At 50.6% G+C, this 17,876-nt stretch overlaps 1 protein-coding gene across 1 annotated transcript in view; it reads left to right on the plus strand.

Moving 5' to 3' along the window:
- Positions 1-17,625, plus strand: part of malt3 (MALT paracaspase 3) — a 31,847-nt gene extending 14,222 nt beyond the window's left edge. The window contains exons 6-16 of the mRNA XM_007908068.2: positions 365-412; positions 1,226-1,279; positions 2,696-2,722; positions 3,814-4,017; positions 7,565-7,742; positions 8,329-8,403; positions 11,270-11,397; positions 13,313-13,462; positions 14,779-14,933; positions 16,284-16,400; positions 17,226-17,625. Coding sequence (XP_007906259.2) covers positions 365-412; positions 1,226-1,279; positions 2,696-2,722; positions 3,814-4,017; positions 7,565-7,742; positions 8,329-8,403; positions 11,270-11,397; positions 13,313-13,462; positions 14,779-14,933; positions 16,284-16,400; positions 17,226-17,585 — 1,496 coding nt within the window. The 3' untranslated portion in view covers positions 17,586-17,625. The remainder of the gene's footprint in view (positions 1-364; positions 413-1,225; positions 1,280-2,695; positions 2,723-3,813; positions 4,018-7,564; positions 7,743-8,328; positions 8,404-11,269; positions 11,398-13,312; positions 13,463-14,778; positions 14,934-16,283; positions 16,401-17,225) is intronic.
- Positions 17,626-17,876: the final 251 nt, after the last annotated feature.

A 17,876-nucleotide genomic window follows, 5' to 3' on the forward strand; every position in this document is an offset into this window, starting at 1 on the left:
AACCCACAATCTACTGAATAAGAGGCTCCCACTGAGCCAGGCTTGGAAGTGCCCACTGTATCTTTAGTGTAAATCTTAGGGTTATGTTGACTGCTCAGTGTGAAATCCCATCTGAGGAACATTATTATAGTTTAAATTGCTCTCCCCCAAAAAGCTGTGGATGTTGGGTCAAGTGAAAGACTGACTGAGGTGGATAGATGTTTGTTAGGTCAGGGTATCAAGGAATATGGAGCAAAGGCGGGAAATTGGAGTTGAGGTACAGATCAGCCATGATCTTATAGAATGGCAGAACAGGCTCGAGGGGCTGAATGGCCTCCTCCTGTTTCTATGTTCCTGTGTAACATGTTCTCCTGTCCTCTTCCAGTTGACAGCATTCCGAAAGCAGTACCATCCCCGGCTGTCAGCGTGCCAGGCAAGTGCTCTTGGTGTGATTGTTTTTATCATGTGAAATGGATTCAGAGACACATGGTGGGCATGGAAGCGCCAGACCTATGTAACCATCTGCACGACAAAGTCCATCTCTTGCCCTTTCACGCTCAACATGTGACTCTTGAACCACCTCAAGACAGACTTACCTACCATCCTCCCCCTATCACAGCATCGATGTGCTTTGATATAAGTTCCAATGTCCTAGCCTCAACTTATTAATTACGCTCTGCGTAAGCAAAAACTTCCTGGTGTCTGTCCTGCAATTACCATTTGCGGCTGTAAACCTATGTCCTCTTGTTCTGCTGCCTTGTTACTTTGTGGAGCCCTGTAGCTCATTGGTTAGAGAGCTCGCTTCGCAAGCAAGAGGACTTGGGTTTGATTCCTGGGCAGGGCAAAACATTTCACGTGCTTCCTTACTCCACATGCCTCTGTTTACCAGCAGTAAGTAGGAACCCGGTTGTTAGTCGATTGGCGGATCGTTTTTCCGGGGTAATAATCTCTTAAAAAAATAACAATTTGGTTACTCAAATCCACGACTGTTTGTGACTTCACAGTAGATTCTGTGATGTGATAGAAGATGTGATAAGGTGCTATATCAAATGTAAGGATTATTATTATAAAGTATTACACCAGATCCTACTGCCGCCCCCGACAACACAGCCTTCACCAGACGTAGAGTCCTGTAGCATAGAGGTTAGACTACTTGCCTCACAAACGAGAGGAACCGGGTTCTCTTCAACAAGCTTGACCAGGGGTTTAGACATCTGAGAGTTAACGCGCTCTGATTGAATTGCAGACTGCGGTGAGAGGTGGAGAGGTGCTCAATCCCCCACATCAGGCGGCCAGGCAGGTAGGTCTGAGGTCTGAATGTTCATTTCCTCTCGTGTCTGTACAGAAAACATTTCAATCCCCAAATAAATTAAAATGTTTTCCGGTGAACCAGTTTCGGCAAGACTTCCTGACAGCTGGGAAACCAGCTATAGCTCAGTGGTTAGAGCACTCACCTCGCAAGCGAGAGTACCTGGGTTTGATTCCTGGAAGGGAGAAACGTTGGTCAGGTTTTCTTACTCAACACACTTCTGTTTACCCAGCAGTAAGAACCTAGTTGTTAGTCGATTGGAGGATAGCTTTTCTGGAGGTAATAATTCCTTCAAAAAAAAATACTCGACCTAGTCGACTGTGAAGCGACCAGATAGTCAACCTCAGGATGAGTGTAAAACACACTGCAGTAATACAGAAGTATTACAGAATGAGATTGTTACACTTGGAAACGTAAGCGATGATCCGAGCTTTTATCTGTGTTGGTGCTGGTTAGCTCGCTCTTAGCTTTGGGTTTGGAAAGACAGAATCGGACACATTTCCTGTCTCTGCTCAATGATCCAACAAAAACTTGGGGGTAATAATCCCTGAGAATTTTTTTTTCAAAATAATAATAATTTGGTCACTCAATCGACAACTGTTTGTGGGACGCTGCTGTGTGCAATTGGCTGCCGGATTTTGCCCACAAAACAGTCAGTTCACTTTACAGTATATCCTGTGCAGCAGTTTGACACGTCTAGAAGACGTGATCAGCCGCTATATCAAATGCAAGGATTATCATAAGTAGTAGTATAGTATCAAATCCTATTCAGTTTCCAATCAAAACCACTTAGATTTCACTACTTGTATTAATCAGCTCGTAACTCATATTACATTAAATACGACTGATACGACATATGTGAGTTTTACTGTGTTTGGTTTGTGAGTGACAATGTAAAGGAGCTGTGTTCTCTGCTCTGGAGACACTGAGTGTTGACTGATGTTTCATCCCACCAGTCCTTGTTTGGCTCCCAATTACCGAACGGATCGATTTCAAGATCCTCTCACTCGTTTTCAAATCACTTCATGCCCTCACACCTCCCTACCTCTCCGACCTGCTAACCCCTCCACTCCATCACCGGCTACGGCCTCCAGTTTGTCCCTTGTCCCCTCCGCTCCACCATCGGGGGCCATGCCTTCAGCTATTACACCCCAAAACTCTGGAACGCTCCCTCAATCCCTTCGCCTTGTCCCCTCCCTCCCCTCCCTCCCCATCTTCAAGTCCCACCTAAATACCTTCCTTTTAATTGTGCTTTCGATCACCTTCCCCCTCCCTCACCCCCTGGCTTGGCGTCAGACTCCACCAGTGTCAAGCGCTCTGGGGTGCTATATAAATGCAAGTTGTTGTTGTGGTTCTTGTACAGAACTGTGAGCTTTTGTTGACCGTTGGATATTCGCTCTCTTTCAGCCGCAGCTCACACTCCCCGATTCTGTGGTAAGCTGTTCTCATCATTTACTCACACATTGCAATCACCTTTGGCTAAAACCCTCCAATACATGTAGCAAATACCCTCCCTCTCCCACCCCCTCACCCCCCGAGAGTAAAGTTCAGTAACAGGAGATGAGGATAAAACAGATTGTATTTTGTGGAATTGCCTTTAATGCCTCCTACACACAACGTTCACTGGCGATAGTCATTGGTAGTTTTCAAAGTTCACATCTTTATATCTCTCCCCTCCCAACCGCATATACAGTGTATGGAGCTGATTTTATCTTCCCCCCTTCCCCCCACACACACACAAAGACATGCTGATGACACAGCCATGTGGTATGTTGATTTTAAATGTTGGTTTGGCTGTCAATATTGTGGGCCGATTTGTATAGAGTTTAGGTACCTCTTGAAAGTCTCTCCCACACACCCCCCCCGTGGGTGAGGGTGTCACTCTCTCACTGCTCTGTGAGAGAAACACTGCAGGTTTCCTCACTTGCAACATCACAGGATTGGTTTGGATTAAGAAGACCCTTCAGCCCATCCGACTTCCACTCCCCCCACATCCCTATGTGCAGTCCAGTAGCTCAGTGGTTAGAGCACTCGCTTCGCAAGCGAGAGGACCTGGGTTCGATGACCCAGGGGGTCAGGGCGAAACGTTGGACAAGTTTCCATGCTCCACACACACGTCTCTATTTACCAGCATTTAAGTAGGAGCCCAGTTGTATTAGTCAATTGGCGGATCGCTTTTTCGGGGGAAATAATCTGTTCAAAAAAGAATTTAAAATACTAATTTGATCACTTCAATCCGCGACTGTTTGTGGGACACTGCTGCGCGCAATTGGCTGTTGTGTTTCGCCCACAAAGTATACAGTCGATTTATAGTATGTTCTGTGAAGCACTTTGAGACGCCTCGAAGACGTAAGAAGGTGTTATATCAAATGCAACGATTATTATTATTTGGATTAAGAAGACCCTTCGGCCCATCTGACCACCTCACCCTCACCCTCATTCCCTCTGTAAGGCTGATCTCTGGCTGGGGAGTGCTGTGAACTCACTGACCCCCTCTGTCTCCCCCTCTCTCTCTCTCTCTGCAGCGACAGACAAGGTGGCCCTGCTGATTGGGAACATGAACTACACAAACCACCCACGGCTCTTGGCCACCATGATGGATGTGTTTGAGCTCTCACACCTGCTGCAGCAGCTGGGATTCCGCGTCCTCTCCCTGCTGGACCTCAGCAAAGAGGAGCTGCTGGGCGCAGTGGGCCACTTCCTGCAGCTCCTGGACTCCGGCGTATACGGTGAGCCAGCCCCACCTCCGCCTACACTAGCCCCGCCTTTGCCTTCACTAGCCCCGCCTTTGCGTACACTAGCCCTGTCTCTGCCTACACTAGCCCCGCCTTTGCCTATACTAGCCACGCCTCTCTACCTTCACTAGCCCCGCCTTTGCTTACACTAGCCCCACCTTTGCCTACACTAGCCCCACCGCCGCCTACACTAGCCCCGCCTTTGCCTACACTAGCCCCGCCTCTGCCTACACTGGCCCTACCTCTGCCTACACTATCCCCGCCTCTGCCTACACTGGCCCTACCTCTGCCTACACTATCCCCGCCTTCACCTACACTTGACCGTGTCAGCTCCGCCCACACTGACCCCGTCCCATCCAAACTATCCCGTCCCCATCTGCACTAGCCCCACCTACATGGCTTTCCAACCCTCTTGACTCCAGCCCCCAGCTCAGGTGCAAACTCTTGACTGTTCTGTGCTTTCAGACATCATTCCGATGTGAAAGGCGCTATATAATGTATAATGCAATTTGTTGTTGTTGTAAAACCCCTTGGCTGAGTGGCAGAGCTCTTGCCTCTGAGTCAGAAGGTTGTGGGTTCAAGCTCCACATGGGGAATTGAAATAACATAGTCTAAGCTGATGCTCCAATGCAGTCCTGGGGATGTGTTCCATTGTTGGAGGTGCCATCCTTTGGATGAGAAGTTAAACCAAGATACTGTCTGCCAGTTCAGGTGCATGTTAAAGATCCTATGACACTATTCAAAAAGAGAAGGGAGTTTCTCGCCACCTGTGTCCTGTCCAACAATCCCCCAATTAAAATGTGTCACTCACTCACAATGTTTGTGGGACATTGCTGTGTGCAACTAGCTGCTCACAAAATACACAGTCACAGTAAATCCTGTGAAGCGCTTTGAGACGTCCTTCCGACTTGATAAGGTGCTATACTAAATGCAAGGTTTATTGTCAGACTATAAGGTCCTGTTCGGCTGTGTGTGAGGAGCGCTGTAGCTCTCTGGGCTGTGCTCAGGCCCAGCTGTTAGCATGAGTGAGCTCAGCTCTGCACCCTCTCGGCCCAGCTCTTGCTGAGCACATACCTCGCTATGTATAGGCATGTCCCCAGCGGCAGACGAGAGAAGCAGATGGAGGAGAGTTTAACATGGGCTCTGGAAGCTGTGTGTGGGCCTGTGTTATGTTACATCGGTTACAGTGTGGCTGGAACCCAGTTTAGCACATGTCCTCATTCAGTGTTGCTGTGGATCATTCAGTGTCGCTGTAGATCTGAGCCGACCTGTTCCGGTCTCCACTGTTATCATCCACACCTTCATCACTTCCCGGCTGGATGTGTCAGCCTGGTGCAGTGGTAGGGCTCTCGCCTCTGATTCTGAAGGTTGTGGGTTGAAGCCTAACATCTGGACTTGGAATCACATCGTCTAAGCTGACATTCTGCTGCAGCGCTGGCGGATGTTTCGTTGTCAGAGGTGCCGTCTTTCAGATGAGACATTAAAACAAGGTCCTGTCTGCCTGTTCATGTGCACATTAAACATCCCGTGGGGCTATTCGAAAAGAGAAGGGAGTTTCTCTCTCCTGGGCAACAATCCCACAAATTAAATTGGTCACTCGCTCCACGGCTTGTTTGTGGGATGCTGCTGTGCGCAAACCGGCTGCTGTGTTCACCCACTAAGCACACAATCACTCCACTTTGCAGAATATCCTGTGAAGCGCTTTGAGACAACCTCCTGATGTGAGAGGCGTTGAACCAAATGTTATTTATTTGGAGAAATGTTATTTATACCTGAAGTCAGCTGTGAATCGGAGCACAGTGGAAGTAAAGACCCCTTAGTTGCTGAAGGTGAAATGGCTGTGTGAGTGTGTGTCTGGCACCATTCGTGTCAGGCTGGGAGCAGACAGATGACAGATTGGAGGAGTGCAGTGGGGGCTGAGGGTGATGAGGGAAGGGTATGTGCTATTTCAGGCCTCTCGCTCTTTCACCTCCGTGTTTGGTAATGGGGGAGAGGAGAGACAACACACACACACTCGCGCACGGAGTGAGAGGATGCAGTCTCATTCTGTCCCTCTGCTGCAGACACACACCGGGGCACTAGGAGTCTCTGCTCCAGGACAGGTACTGCGACTGCTGACAGGACCCAGATTTGGCTGCAGCAGGGATAATAGGCTCTCCACCAGCCAGGGCCGTCACTGTCGCCTCGAAATAGATGTTGAGAACGTGACACCTGCAATTTAACCTAAAGAGTAATAGGGGCTGGGACCCCAGATTCTGTTGCTGTGTGGTTGAGTGTTGGTTACAGAGTTCACAGTTTATGGTGCAGATACGGAGAATATTCGTCCCTTTGTGTGGCCTGTGGTTCTTTCAGTGGCAAATTATTATTATTATCAAGCAAGAGGCCCGATTCCCAGGCAGAGTGAAATCTTAGGCAAGTTTCCTTACTCCACACACTCTTCTCTTTACCGAGTAGTAAGCAGGAACCCACTTGTTAGCCGATTGGCGGATCGCTTTCCGGGGGTTAATAATCCCTTCAAAAAATAATATGAATTTGGTCACTCAATCCACGACTGTTTGTGGGACACCGCTGTGCACAATTGGCTGCCGAGCTTCGCCCACAAATTATACAAGTCACTGCACTTTACAGTATATCCTGTGAAGTTCTTTAAGATGCCTCGAAGACGTGATAAGTTGCTGTATCAAATGCAAGGATTATTATTATTATTAATATGATAAAAGTGTCCAGCATTTCCAGAGAGCTAGTCTGAAGGCCACTCAGTAGTATAATAATAATAATAATAATAATAAAACAACAATAATCCTTACATTTGATACAGCACCTTTCACATCAAAAAGTCATCCCAAAGCACTTCATAAGATATATTGTAAAGTGTAGTGACTGCGTATTTGTAGGCAAACATGGAAACCAATTTGCGCACAGCAATTTTGCATACGCACACAGCTAGGAAGTGAATGATTAATTTTATCTGGGGATTGTTGGCCAGAACATCAGGAGAGAGAAACTGTTCGAATAATGCCATGGGATCTTTAACATCCACCTGAACCTGAACTTCGTCTCATCCGAAGGACGGCACCTCTGACAATGCAACCCCCCACCACCCCCCCCACCAGCCCCAATACTTCATTAGAGCATCAGCTTAGACTATATAAGTTCCAAATCTCAACGTGGAGCCCAAATCTGTAACCTTATGACACGGAGGCTAACGACTGATCCAGCCTGACATTATCTGAAGTAAAAGCCAGTTGTTGTTGTTATAAAAACAGAAGTCGTTGGGAACGCTCAGTCAGTCAGGCAGCATCTATGGAGAGAGGAGAGTGAGTTAACGAGTGTTCTAAGATGACGCTCCAGCGCAGCGCTTGGTGGGGGGGTATTGCATTGTCAGAGTTGCCGTCTTTCAGATGAGTCGTTAAACCGAGGTCCTGAGTTAAACTGAGGTCCCAGCAACTTCTGTTTTTATTTCAGATTTCCAGGGTCTGCAGTATTTTACCTGTTGTTGCTGCTGCTGTTGTTGTCTGACTCTCTGCCTCTGCTCTCGCAGCTGTTTTCTACTACGCTGGACACGGGTACGAGTGTTCCGGCCGGAATTACATTGTGCCGATCAACGCACCAAATCCCTACAAACCGGAAAACTGTATCAACGTTCAGAAGGTGCTGTGGAAGATGCAGGAGAAGAAGACAGCACTTAACGTGGTCCTACTGGACATGTGCAGGAAATGGTGAGTCTGGCTCCCTCCTCCCCTCCTCACCTCTCACCCCTCCTCCTCTCCCCTCTCCTCTCTCCCTTCTCCCCTACCCTCTCTCTCTCCACTCCCCACTCCTCTCTTCCCCCACTCCCCTCAACCCACCCTCCTCTCCCCTTTGCCCCCTTTCCTCCACCCTCTCACCTCTCTCGTCTCTCCTTTCCCCACTCCCCCCCTCCTATAACGTAATTTTTTTGTTTGATTGTTATGCATTGCGGAGTGTGGAGTTGGAGGAAGAGAAAGCGAAGGAGAGAGTAAGTGGGGGGTGGAGGTGGGCAGAGAGAGAGAGAGAGAGAGAGAGAGAGGAAGAGAGAGGGGGAAGAGATAGAGAGTGAGCAAGAGAGAGATAGAGAGAGAAAGATAGTGAATGATTGGGAAAGAGAGAGAGAGTGAGTCCACTGAAGGAAGGTTTGCAGGAATGTGCCTCCCGTATTTCCACAGATGACTTGGTTTTGCCAATTTGGCCGCTACATCAGCTCTAGATACCTCCTGGCTCAGCAGCACCCAGTTTATCTGCTGGCAGCGGGTAAATGATAGTCACTGCTATCATTGTGCTTCACAGGTACAATCAGAACTACATTCCCTCCGAGGCACAAGCCCTCGCTCCCACCGGCAACATCGTGTATGGATATGCAACGTGAGTATCCAGCGTCTATTGCTTCGTGACGTTTTGTTGCCCAGCCGGGTGTCTGACACACAGGGAAACCCATCACCGTTGCTTAAGAGTCTCCAAACCAAGCTGAGAATTCCAGGCCTCCCATCTACACATAGCAATCCCAGAGATAGTTTGTTGGAATGGTATGCACTCTCTCTCTCTCCCTGGAGGGATGCATCCTGCTTACCTAATTCTGGAGAGTATTAGGAGCAGGATGGCAGGAGCTTTTCAGGCGCAGGATCATCGACATGAGACGTTAACTGACTTTCCTCTCTCCGTAGATGCTGATCTGCTGAGTGTTCCCAATGACTTTACCCAAATTCACCCAGTTTAGGTGTCCAGAATTTGGCAAATCGCTGAATTCAGTTTCGACTTTGAAGCTCCCTTTTCCATAGATGCTCAAAAGAAAGTGACAGAAAAAACAGCTTCAAAATTCAGGCTCTGTTACAGAATTTACCAAATTCTGAGCGCTCTGTAATACAATAACATTGTATTCTAGATGGACCTTGATCTTTTCTCATCAGCAAACTCTTATGTTCTTGTGAACCATTTCAGGGCACAGCTGCTTTCTCCACAGTTTGCAAACAGACCAAGATAGTAAGGAACTCAGGCTAACCTCAGCACTGCACTCTCTCTCTCTCCCTCGCGCTCTCCCTGTCTTCCTCTCCAGGTGCTAGAGGCAGTTACAAGCAGGTTAGTTGGCCTGTGTTCAAAACCCACATTCTATAGGGACAGGAAAGCTTTGTGTGTAGCCTCAGTCTATAAATCAGCCGCGCCTCTCTCTCTCTGTCAGCCGGAAACCCCTCACCCTGCTTCACAGGCTCCAAACCAAACTGCTGAGAGCACCACATGTCTGGTTTCCGTTGGTCTGGAATGGAATGGGCACACACTCTCTCTCTCTCTCTCTCCCCCCCCCAGGAGGGACACACCCTGCTCACTTATTCCCAGTGAGTATTAGGCACAAGAGCCAAGGCCTGGGGAGCCCCGAGTGTGTGTTTGGGGTTACAGCTGGACTTTAACCAGCAGAAACAATATAGCTCGCCGTTGAGTCCTGTAGCTCAGTGATTAGAGCACTCGCCTCGCAAGCAAGAGGTCCTGGGTTTGATTCCCGGGCAGGACGAAACGTTGGGCAAGTTTTCTGACTCCACACGCTTCTGTTTACCAGCAGTAAGTAGGGACCCAATTGTTAATCAATTGGCGGATTGCTTTTCCGGGGGTAATAATCCCTTAAAAAAACACTAATAATAATTTGGTCACTCAATCCACCCACGGCTGTTTGTGGGACACTGCTGTGCGCAATTGGCTGTTGCGTTTCGTCCACAAAACATACAGCCAATTCACTTTACAGTATATTCTTTGAACTGCTTTGAGATATCTTGAAAACGTGATAAGGCGCTATATCAAATGCAAGGATTATTATTATTATTTATTATTGAGCACTGCTGATTTGCGCTTTTGCTGCCCTACTTGCTGAGAGGCATAGGATGCGGGTCTCATTGGAGCTGAGGTGGCTCCAAGGTGACATGCCTGGCAATGGATTACTAGAACAAAGCTCCCTCTTCCGTGATGGTCTCTAGTCCCGGTTCATGAGCCAGTCAGGTCCACAGTATTCCAGGGCACTCACTGCTGATGACAGCACAGCCAGACTGGCTCATCGGCAGGACCTGGAAGGCCAGAGCAGTCACTGGGGGCAAGGAATCCTCCCACTCAGTTCCTGTTAACCCTGAAACCAAAACCCGAATGAGTAAGATAGTCCTAGCTGGTCAAGCAGCAGGAAAGCTTAACGGATGGTGCTCTCATTCACAAGTGATGCAGTTTTGGCTGGTTAGACTCCAGCACACATCATGGGTTCCGCAATCCTTGGCTCTTGCCAACCTATGCCTAATACTTCTGGAATTAGGTAAACAGAGTGAGTCCTTCCAGAGATAGAGAGAGAGCATATTCCATTCCAGTCTGGTTTCAGAGATCAGGTAATTCCACATCCTGACCTCTCTTTGTTTAATAATAATAATAATTCTTCAATTTGGTTTAGCGTCTCTGTTACTCTGCTGCTGCTTGTGATTAACTGGCCTCTGGCTCAACAAGTGAGTTTTGAAGAAGCATTTTCTTTATTAAAGTGAAATAACCCTGACATAACAATAATAATAATAATAATAATCCTTGCATTTGATATAGCGCTTTTCACGTCGGGAGGACGTCCCAAAGCGCTTCACAGAACACACTAAAGTGAATTGACTGTATATTTGTGGACGAACGCAGCAGCCAATTGCGCACAGCAATGTCCCACAAACAGTCGTAGATTGAAAATGACCAATTTATTATTGTTTTTGGTTTTGGAGGGATTATTATTAGGCTCTGTGTGGAGTAAGGAAACTTGCCCAAGGTTTCGCCCTCTGCCTGGAATTGAACTCAGATCTCTCACTTGCAAATCGAGTGCTCTAACCACTGAGCTACAGGACTCCACAATCAATAATAATCAATAATAATAATAATTATTGTGGAGTCCTGTAGCTCAGTGGTTAGAGCACTCGATTTGCAAGTGAGAGATCTGAGTTCAATTCCAGGCAGAGGGCGAAACCTTGGGCAAGTTTCCTCACTCCACACAGAGCCTAATAATAATCCCTCCAAAAACAAAACAACAATAAATCGGTAACTTTCAGTCCATGACTGTTTGTGGGACGCTGCTGTGCGCAATTGGCTGCCGCGTTCGCCCACAAATATACAGTCAATTCACTTTACAGTCTATTCTGTGAAGCCCTTTGCAACGTCTCAAAGACATGATAAGTCGCTGTATCAAATGCAAAGATTATTATAACTGTGCCCTGGATGCCCTGTGTTTTCACGGCAGGTGTGAGGACGCAGAGGCCTATGAGGTGCAGGATGGAGAGCACAGCTCAGGGATATTTATGAAGTATCTGAAGAAACACATTTTGAAGAAAGAAAAAGTCACCCAAATCCTGGAGAACGTCTCTGAGGGTAAGTGTGTGTGTGTGTGTGTCTTTGTGTATGCGTGTGGTTTGTGTGTGTATGTCTGTGTGTCTGTGTGTGTGGTGTGTGTGTGTGTAGGTCCTGCCCTGCTCGGACTCCAGCTAACCTCAGGGTAACAATATCATATAAAGAGATGGCCATTTCTCCCGGGTTGCTCCTCAACAATCCCCCAGATAATATCTGATTGGCGTCCTATATCGTAGCGGTTAGAGCACTCACTTCACAAGCGAGAGGACCTGGGTTTGATTCCCGGATCAGGGCGAAATCTTAGGCAAGTTTCCTTACTCCACAGGCTTCTGTTTACCCGGCAGTAAGTAGGAACCCGGTTGTTAGTCGATTGGCGGATCACATCTCAAATGCAAGGATTATTATTAATTTAGTTCACGGCTAGTTGTGGAGTAATGTTGTGCACAAAACTGGCTGCCGTCTTCACCTGCAAAATGCACAATCACTACGGTTTCTGATATATCCTGTGAAGCACTTTGTGACGCCCTCCTGACGTGAAAGGCACTTATTAAATGCAAGGATTCTTATTATTCAAAACTGAGGCTGAATTTATTTCTTTTCTTTCTAAATCTTTTAGAAAAATACATTTGTAAAGCGCCTTTCACGTCGGGAGGACATTTTACAACACAATTACGGCTGAGTTAAGGTGAATTCAGGGCCCGGTCCACTCCAAAGGGTTGCATGAAGCAATAATAATAATCCTTGCATTCGATATAGCGCCTTATCACATTGTTGCGACGTCTCAAAGCGCTTCACAGAACATCCTGTAAAGTGGATCAACTGTGTCTTTTGTGGGTGAAACGCAACAATGACAACAACTTGCACTATCTTCACGTGGGGTAGCGTCTCGGAGCTGTGTCTGACAGGTGACCCAGTCTCTAATGATTTAGAGAGAAGCTTCCCCCTATTTCCACCCTATTGCTCCTCAGAGCTACAGTGACCGAGGCTGTCTATAAGTCAGTATGGCCCAGAGCCCAGACATTAACAGTAAGAGAAGCACAGAAATTCCCCAACAGTTACACAATCACTTGGTGGGAGCCAGGAGACCAGAGTGAAATACCAGGCGCTGGGGGAGGGGAGGGGAAAGTTTTCCCTGGGAAGGGCGAGCGAGCCAGCGAGGGGTTATTCTGAGGTTGTGTTAAACCTGGTTAGTGATCTGCTCTGTGCTCTCAGCACAATTAACACGCCCCCTCGGGCCCCCTATTTATTTGCCAGGCTCTGTACTCGCCAGGTCAGAACAATTAAACAATAAGAACCTCTTGTTCTCAGTGTGTGACTCAAGTTACCAGCCCAGGAGAGGAGGTCCCAAATTCAACCTGGTCTTTGCCTGCGTGACTCTCTTGTCTCCTAAAATTTAAGAATTGAGCAAAATTCTTTAATCCAGTTTTCATTTGGAGACCATTTTCCCGCAGCTCTTAAAAACAAAGTGAAACTGCTTCCAGATTGAGACTGAAATAAAGACCACATTGTCAGAGATGCCGTCCTTCGGGCGAGACATTAAACCAAGGTCCTGTCTGTGCCTGTCTGTGGGCGTTAAAGATCCCGCAGCGCAATTGGAACAGAGAAGGGAGTTTTTCTCTCTCTCCCGGTGTCCTGGACAACAATCCCCAGATAACATATTGGTCACTCGCCCCGGGGCTGTGGTGGGACGTTGCTGGGCACAAATTGATGGATGCTCGGACACTGGAGAAAGAGAAACTCCCGCGGGATCTTTAACATCCACCTTCCCCACCGGGCTGAGCCGTCACTCTCTCCTCCCTCCCTAAAGAGTCACTCACTCTCTCGCGCTCTCTCTGTACCCCCTGGGCTGAGCTGTCTCTCTCTCTCTCTCTCTCCTCAGACAGTCACTCCCTCTCCCTCCTCAGACAGTCACTCTCTCTCTCTCTCTCTCTGGCAGACATGGGCAGGGACCCGCTGATTGTGGGGAAGCAGGTGATGGAAATCAGACACTCGCTGAAGGAGCGAAGAGCTCTGACCGACCAGATCTGCTCCTCGGGCCGCACCGCACAGCTGACAGCCAGGAACCAGTGCTGGTCCCAGGCCAACGGTACGGACAGTGTCCACCAGCCAGACATACAGCCCCCCCCACCGCCCACCAGTGCTCCCCCACACACAGCCCCACCCCCAGCGCTCCCCCCACACACAGCCCCACCCCCAGCGCTCCCCCACACACAGCCCCACCCCCAGCGCTCCCCCACACACAGCCCCACCCCCAGCGCTCCCCCACACAGCCCCCCCCTCAGCTCTCCCCCACACACAGCCCCACCCCCAGCGCTCCCCCACACAGCCCCCCCCCCAGCTCTCCCCCACACACAGCCCCACCCCCAGCGCTCCCCCACACAGCCCCCCCCCCCAGCTCTCCCCCACACACAGCCCCACCCCCAGCGCTCCCCCACACAGCCCCCCCCCCAGCTCTCCCCCACACACAGCCCCACCCCCAGCGCTCCCCCACACAGCCCCCCCCAGCTCTCCCCCACACACAGCCCCACCCCCAGCGCTCCCCCACACAGCCCCCCCCCTCAGCTCTCCCCCACACACAGCCCCACCCCCAGCGCTCCCCCACACAGCCCACCCCCAGCGCTCCCCCACACAGCCCACCCCCAGCGCTCCCCCACACACAGCCCCACCCCAGCGCTCCCCCACACACAGCCCCACCCCCAGCGCTCCCCCACACACAGCCCCACCCCCAGCGCTCCCCCACACACAGCCCCACCCCCAGCGCTCCCCCACACAGCCCCCCCCTCAGCACTCCCCCACACACAGACCCCCCTCAGCACTCCCCCACACACAGACCCCCCTCAGCACTCCCCCACACACAGACCCCTCCCCCAGCGCTCCCCCACACACAGCCCCCACCCCCCAGAGCTCCCTCACACACACAGCCCCCACATTCCTGCCCAGCGCAGTGGTCGATGCCCCCCCCCCTCATACATGAGCTCATGGGAGCATTCCTTGGGGGTCAGCTCTCCAAGACGCTACTCTGCATGAAGCTGCTGTTGTAACGGGTGGTGGGGGAGAGTGAGCTGATAGTGGGATGAATGGCGGGGGTTTGGGGGCTGGGGGGAGGGGATATGATATTCTTCCACAAAATATACTTTCAATTTACTTTACAGTATATCCTGTGAAGCGCTTTGAGACGTCTCAACGATGTGATAAGGAGCGAAATCAAATGCAAGGATTATTATTATCATAAAGCGTCCTTCACACAGTGTAGCATCCTGGAGCGCTTAAAGTGTAGTGACTGTGTGTTTTGGATCCAGTCTGCGCCCAGTGATGAGGCACTGAGCGCGGTGATGGTGATGGTGACATTTTGGCCGCCCTGTGTTTGCTGGGGAGATGGTGATGGTGATGTTGTGGTTACAGAGTTGCCAGGCAGGAGGACGATCGTGTTCCCGTGCGGGGCTGAGGTGCAGATCAGCTGCTGCGCCGTCTTCTCCAATGTAATGGTCGTCAACGCCAGTGTCAAGACCCCGGGACCCTGGGCGGCCAGCGCGAAAGTCTCGTTCCGCAAACCAGCGGTGAGTCCACCCGGCGTCTCTGCCAACAGAGGAACCATCAAGTGCAGCCAGAGACCAGGCAGCAGAGCACGAGATTCTGTAAACTGTACAGCGGGGCCTGGACTCTGGCTCCACTTGATGGTTCCTCGGTTGACAGGACAGGATCAGAGGAATCGCTAGACAATAAAGACCAAGGTCTGTCTACTTCACCTTTCACTATCCTGGCAGTCACTGACATGTCATGTCCCCAAACTAGACGCTGTGTCCCCAGATATTATTTTTGAGCGGAAATCGATCTCATTTGTTCTTGAAAGAAACAACATTTTCTGCTTCCACCGTCTGTCTGTCTGTCTGTCTGTCTCCCTCCCTCCCTCCCTCCCTCCCTTCCTAGGGAGCCTGTGCAATAAATTTCCTACTCGCTCCCTGAAGTAGTGCTGATAGCAATTAGTTCTGTAAGGGGTTTTCTCTTGTGACTTAGGTATCTAAGTATCTAAGATACCCTGGTATCTGGTCCATTCACTCATCAACTGTCCTCCCCGTTCAGTGAGGGGATCCCACAGCTCAATGGGGTGGGTGGGGGGAGGAGGGAGGGGGTGGGGGGCAAGTGGATTCCCTTTGAGGCTGACCTGGTTCCCAGGTGACGTGCCTCGCAAGGCTGGGGATAGTCTACACGCTCTGTGTGTTCCCAAGCCTTGGCTCTCACCAATCCTGTGCCTGACACACAATACTCTCTGGGATTAGGGTGAGAGAGAGAGAGAGCACATTCCACTGCAATACAATACACTGGAATTCCCATGTGTTGGGGGTGGGATGCAAGGAGTGTCTGGTTTGAGCAGCACGGAGATGGATTTCAGTGGGTGTCAAACACCCGGCCAACTCACCCCCACCTCTGCCCCACCACCTCCGCCCCACCCCACAAAAAAGTTTGAGATGCTGTAGTTAGGTTGAGACATTAAACTGTGGATTTGATCTGCCTCTCCAGGTGAGATCCATCTCTCTCCCTCGCCAACCATCCTCCAGATAAATTAGTTGGAAATTTTTTGGGGGGATGCTGCCGTGCTAAGCAGGTTCCCATTACAAAAACAGTCACTACACTTGAGGGTGATTCCTGTAAAGTTATTATTAAAACAATAATAATCCTTGCATTTGATATAGCGCCTTCTCACGTCTTCGAGGCGTCTCAAAGCCCTTCACAGGATATACTATAAAGTGTAGTGACTGCGTATTTTGTGGGCGAGACACGGCAGACAATTGCACCCAGTGACGTCCCCACAAATAGCCGTGGGTTGAGTGACCAAATTATTATTATTACCAAGTTATTATTGAGGTGGTTTGGCCGATGGTGTGTAAATGTCGGGTGTTGTTGTGCAGGACCTGGAGGACATATTCTCAGACCTGGAGGGCGGCTCAGACTCCCTGCTCTCATCGGCCGTCTCCGAGCACCAGTCAGACACCGTGCTCAAGCTGTGCGGCCTTCACCGCCTTCAGGTAACCAGGCTCCGCGCTCGCTCACTCGCTCGCCCGCCTGTCGCCCCCTCGTGTGTCAGTCTGGCGCAGGGGGTAGCGCTCTCTCACCTCTGCGTCTCTAGTGGTGGGTTCAAGCCCCACGTCGGGACTCGGAATCACATCATCTACGTTGAGCCTCCTATACAGACCCGGGGGAGCGCTGATCTGTCGGAGGGGCCGTCCTTCGGATGACAAGTTAAAACCGAGATCACGTCTGCCTGTTCCAGTGGATGTTAAAGATCTCCCAGGGCTTTTGGAAAAGAGAAGGGAGTTTCTCTCTCTCTCTCTCTCTCCCGGTGTCCTGGCCAATAATCCCCCAAATAAAGTTGATCACTCGCTCCACGGCTGTTTGTGAAACGCTGCTGTGCGCAATTGGCTGCTGGGTTTCGCCCATAAAATACACAGTTACTACACTTTGCTAGTATATACTGTGAAGCACTTTGAGAAAGGCCCTGGCACCTCCCTACCTCTCCAACCTACTTACTCCCCAACCCGCTACCCACTGTCTCCAGTTTCCTGCATATCCCTTGTGTCCTCCCCTCCATCGGTGGCCGTATTTTCAGCCACTACGCCCCGAAGCTTTGGAACTCTGTCCCCCCATCCATCCGCCTTGTCCCCTCCTTCCCCATCTTGAGGTCGCACCTGAAGACCTTCCTCTTCAACCAGTGCCTACGGTGACCTCCACCCACATTCCTCAGCAGCAGCCCCATCACTGTTAAGTGCTCGGAGACGCTTCCCCGCATGAAGGGCGCTGTGTTGTTGTTGTTGTTGTTGTGGTTGCTGTTAACGTTGTGCTGTGTGTGGCAGCGCCCCCTGACGGTGCCTGTGGTACTGCAGTACCGAGCCTGGCCTGAGAACCTGAGGAAGGAGGAGATGGTGGAGGTGGACCTTGGCCGCCCCCTGGTGGCGAAGCTGGAGCTGTACAAGATGCTGCATGGGACACGGATAGAGGGAGCTTCCCCCAGCCCCACCCCCTCCCCCTACTCCAGTCCCTGCCCATCGCCCACCCCCGGGGTCCCCAAGAGCCGGAGCAGAGCCTGGGGCCCGGGAAGGGGCCAAACCCCCAGTCCTTGGGAGGCTGAGGCCTCGTTGTCCACAGGAGCAACATCCAACAACCAGCCGGAGGAGAACGACGAGAGCGAGACCCACAGCGAGGTCACCCGGTAGCATCACATGGCCATCACTGCCTGGAGCCCCCCCCCCCCCCCCCACACACACACGCACACCTTGAATCCCCTGAGAGTAATAATACTCAGTTTGAAGCTCACAGTATTGGGGGTTTATTGTTGGGAGCCGCCTGACCCAGGGTCTGTTGGCCCCGAAACTCTGAAACACTCTCCCTTCCTCTTCGAACCGCCTGCCCCCCCCCCCCCCCCCCCCCCAGCTGGGCGTCGTGTCGGGCTTCGCCACTGTCAATGCAAGTTGTTGTTGCTGGTGTCACGGCCACTGTGTGTGGTG

Source organism: Callorhinchus milii, unplaced genomic scaffold, assembly GCF_018977255.1.
Source record: "Callorhinchus milii isolate IMCB2004 unplaced genomic scaffold, IMCB_Cmil_1.0 Scaffold22, whole genome shotgun sequence".
Classification (NCBI taxonomy): domain Eukaryota; kingdom Metazoa; phylum Chordata; class Chondrichthyes; order Chimaeriformes; family Callorhinchidae; genus Callorhinchus; species Callorhinchus milii.